Below are 3,716 nucleotides of genomic sequence, written 5' to 3'. Positions count from 1 at the left end.
AAGAGCAAACTGTACAGGGTCCTCTGCGTGCAAAGCGGGCAGGGATGGGGCATCTCCTAACTCGCCCTCCTCTGCGGGGGGGGGCTCACCCCGCGGGAGCAGCGGGGAGCGGTGCCCAGCACCCTGCGCTGCCCCGGGCGGCGGGGACGGCTCAGCACCCCCCCCCAGGCGCCGCTCCTTCCCGCCGCTGACGGTGCCGGAGCCCCCCCTCGGGGTGGGGGGGAGCAGAGCGGGACCCCTTCGGGGCTTGCGGTGGCCGTGTCCTCAAGGGGTGCTGCTGCTGCTGCTTTTGATTTTGGCGACAACTTTTTTCTCTTTCACCCGCCTGTTCTGGAACCAGATGGTGATCTGTCGCTCCGTGAGGTTGGTGGCGGCGGAGATCTTCCTCCTCTTGTCGCGGGTGATGAACTTGCTGCTGGCGTACTCCTTCTCCAGCTCCTTCAGCTGCCCCTTGCTGTACGGGACCCTCTTCTTGCGGCCCCGGCGGAAGGAGCAGCCGTCGGGGGGCAACTGCCCGGCGGAGTCTGGGCGTGAGGAGAGACGGAGCTGAGTGGGGCCGGGGGGGGTCCCCACGCACCCTGCACCCACCTCCCATCACCTTTCCCTGCTAGCAGCACCCCCTCTCCCTGCCACCCCATTTCTTCCCTCCAGTCTCCTGACAGCGATGATATTTAAAGATATTTAAATGATATATTATCCCAGTTGATATTTAAATATCAAATAAATGTTTATTTTCTTCCCTGAATTTATTATTATTTTGGGAAGGGGGAGAAATCCAGATATTGGCAAAACACTGACGTGTGTCAGACCTGCGATAATACCCGCGGACTTGCTCCGTGGACTCAGCGCGGTCGGTGCGCGGCCCAGCAGGGCCGGGGCCGAGTTCAATCCCACCGGCGTGGCGTGGGTGCGTGGGAAGGGCCCCCCCCTGCTCACGGCCCTGCACTTGTGGGGGCCATGCACAACCCCTAAAAAAGCATCCCTTTAAAGCATCCCGATTCCGAGAGCTGCTGGCGGGCTGCGGCTGGCCCGGGCTGCCGGGATGTGTCTGAACCCGGTAGTATCACCATCTAAACCCGGTAGTATCACCCCCTGAACCCGGATAGTATCACCATCTGCCTCCCTGCTCGGAGGGCGGTGAGTTGCAAAGGGTAGTGTTATTCTAAATAATTATTTTGTGAAACCTACCTCCTGTCTAATTCGGGCTAGCTCGCAAGCAAGTTTTGCTGGACGGCAAGAGGAGCTCCCCGGCAGATTATTTAAGCCTCGGTCCCCATCATCCCCCCGCACAGCGCACCCCCACGTTCACCCTTCCCCTCTCCCACCCTTCGCAGCCCCAGCACAGGGATTTTACCTGCAAAGGCGGATTTCAGGAGGTACCCGGCCTGGCCCTGCTCTTTGGGGCAGCACATCTGGCTGCTCCAGCCGCCGCCCAGAGCCCACGGCTGATGGTAACCGTCCACGGGCAGCAGAGTCTCATGCCGGGCTTCCCCCGGGCCGCCCAACCCCGGCACCACCGACACGTCCAGGTACCCGGCGACGGGCTGGTAAGGGGCCCCGTAGCCGGGGTAGAAAGCGAACTCGGCGGGGCGGCTCTGGAAGTCCTCGCTGCCCGCGGGGGGGTCCAGATACTTCTCGGCGGGGAAGGGGCCCTGGGCCGGGCCGGATTTCAGGGCGCTGCGGGCGACGCGGCAGGAGTAGTAACCGCTGCCGAAGTATCCGTAGGGCAGCGGGGCGGAGGCGGCCGGACCCGGCGGGGCGGCCGGGGGCGGCGGCGGGGCGGCGGGGCACGGCTTGGGCGGCTCGGCCGGCCCCTCTGCCGGGTAGCCGGGGTTCATCCCGGGGGGAGGCGAAGGACCGCCGAGGGCCGGGGGGGGAGGCGGCAGCAGCCCCCTGCCCTGGCCGCCTGCGAAGCCGCCGGCTGCCAGGAGCCCCTCGAGGCCCGGGGGGCCGCGGGGCTCCGGGGGCTGCATGGGGGGCGGCGCGGGGGCCGGGGCATGGGGAGAACCTGCTCGGCAGCACCCGGGCACTGCCCGAGGGGGGTCCCTGGATCTTTTTAAAAGGCTGCGAGCTGCCGAGAGCTGCCTTTCCCCGCCGGGCTGCCCTGACGCAACGGCCGGGGGCTGCCTCATTGGCTGCTGCTCGGGGGGAAAAGGACGGAGAAGGAAGAAAAAAACCCAGCCCCACACAAAAAAACATCCAGCCCCAATAAACCCTGGCTGCAGAAATTGCGAAAATACTTTTATTGCAATGGGAGGAGGAGGGGGGACACACCCCCCCCCGCACGTGACAGGCGGGTACACGGGAGGCGCCTTTTGAGCTGCATCTTGCCAAAAAAAAAAAAAAAAAAAAAAGCAGAGGTGGGGGGGATGGGGGGACGAGGGGAGGGAGTGGAAGGAGAGGGAGGATCACGAACGGTGCGGAGGAGCAGTCCCCGGTGGAAAAATCCGGGCTCAGATTAAAACCACCTTTTTTTTTTTTTTTTTTTCCCGGTGTGGCCCCTTCTTCCCACGCGGGTCCGGGGGCTTCTGCCCTGCGAAAAAGCCCGGCCTAGCCCGAGGAGAGCCAGGGACCCCCTCGGCCCATGCAGGGTGACGGCAGTCAACCGTGGGGCAGCGATGAACCGTGGGGCCTCCACCTCTGCCCCTGCTCGGGGGTTTTATCCCACGCACATCGTCGTACACCCCCACTTTCAGCTTCAAAAGGCTGAAACCTCTATCCTTGAGGAGAGGGACAGGGCACGGCCCTAAAAGCAAGAAGAGAGGGAAACGGGGGTCCCCAACATCCCGGGAAAAAACCCTCAAAACCGAAAAAAATAACTGCAAAGCAGCGGGGGTGGGGTGTGGGGAAATGTTCTGCTTGCACACAGCTATTGCCACGCAGGGCGCTGGCGTGACCCTGGCCCGGACCTGCGGGTCAGTGTGGACCCGGGCTAAGAAGATCCCAAAGGGAAAGAGTTGGGAAAAGAGGGGTGGGAAAATGATACAGAGAGCCCCTTTGGGGTCCAGGAGCAGCAGGCAGGTGGAGAGACAGGCAGAAGGGGAAAGGCAGACGGACGTGGCGATGAGCGATTACGTCGGCCTGGAAAACTTTGGGGTAAATGCACTGAGGCCTACGCCTGTGTGCGTGCTAATAAATTATCCAGGTACACCAGCTTTTAATCGTCTGTACGCATAGTACAAACACAGAGACCCGCGTTTCTCGCTCCTTTTTCTCTCTGTTTTTCCCCCAAAGGCCTCATCCGAGGAAAAGCTTTGCCGTAATTCCCCCAAAGGCAGCTTGAGTTCATGTGCCGTTTCTTTCGTGCAAAGCAATCGAGAGATTTCTGCTTTCTGACTATCGAATCGCAATAAAAATTCCCCTTCTGTCACGTCTTTGGGCCACCAAAGCAACGAACCACCCGCCCAGAGGAGCCACGACAGGATTCCGCACGTAGGGACAGAAATCCCGACAGAAAATAGGGGTTAAAATGATGATTGCAAAGCTCGCCCAGGCGGGGAAAAGCCCCGTTTCGCTCCTTCCAGCTCCCTACATCTGCAGGGGCTTTGCCGCGCTGTCTCGGCGAGATCCGCTCCCGCACCCCGTCCTCTCTCCCGGGGAAGTAAACCGCATGGCGAAGCTGCTTCTCCAGCCGCAGTCCTTCTCGTCCGCTAAAAATCCCGGGGTCTCACCGAAGCCGATATTTTTTTTTTCCTGGAGAAAAAAAAAAAACAAAA

General features: G+C 61.4%; 1 protein-coding gene across 1 annotated transcript; it reads right to left on the bottom strand.

The window, feature by feature from the left end:
• Nucleotides 1-264: 264 nt before the first annotated feature.
• Nucleotides 265-1,973, bottom strand: HOXB13 (homeobox B13). Its single transcript, XM_054801034.1, has 2 exons — nt 1,355-1,973; nt 265-524 (listed from the first exon to the last, which is right to left on the bottom strand). The coding sequence occupies exons 1-2, from the start codon at nt 1,971-1,973 to the stop codon at nt 265-267; spliced, it is 879 nt and encodes a 292-aa protein (XP_054657009.1).
• Nucleotides 1,974-3,716: the final 1,743 nt, after the last annotated feature.

The sequence above is a fragment of the Grus americana genome, chromosome 22 (assembly GCF_028858705.1).
Source record: "Grus americana isolate bGruAme1 chromosome 22, bGruAme1.mat, whole genome shotgun sequence".
NCBI classification, from domain to species: Eukaryota; Metazoa; Chordata; class Aves; order Gruiformes; family Gruidae; genus Grus; species Grus americana.
The sequence above is the reverse complement of the archived record's forward strand: the minus strand, read 5'-3'. Positions and strand labels throughout refer to the sequence as shown.

Bases quoted from the DNA above. Each gene is read 5' to 3' on its own strand.
- HOXB13 (XM_054801034.1), bottom strand. From the start codon at position 1,973: ATGCAGCCCCCGGAGCCCCGCGGCCCCCCGGGCCTCGAGGGGCTCCTG. The intron at 525-1,354 runs GTAAAATCCCTG...CCTCACGCCCAG, and splicing joins CCTGAAATCCGCCTTTGCAG to ACTCCGCCGGGCAGTTGCCC.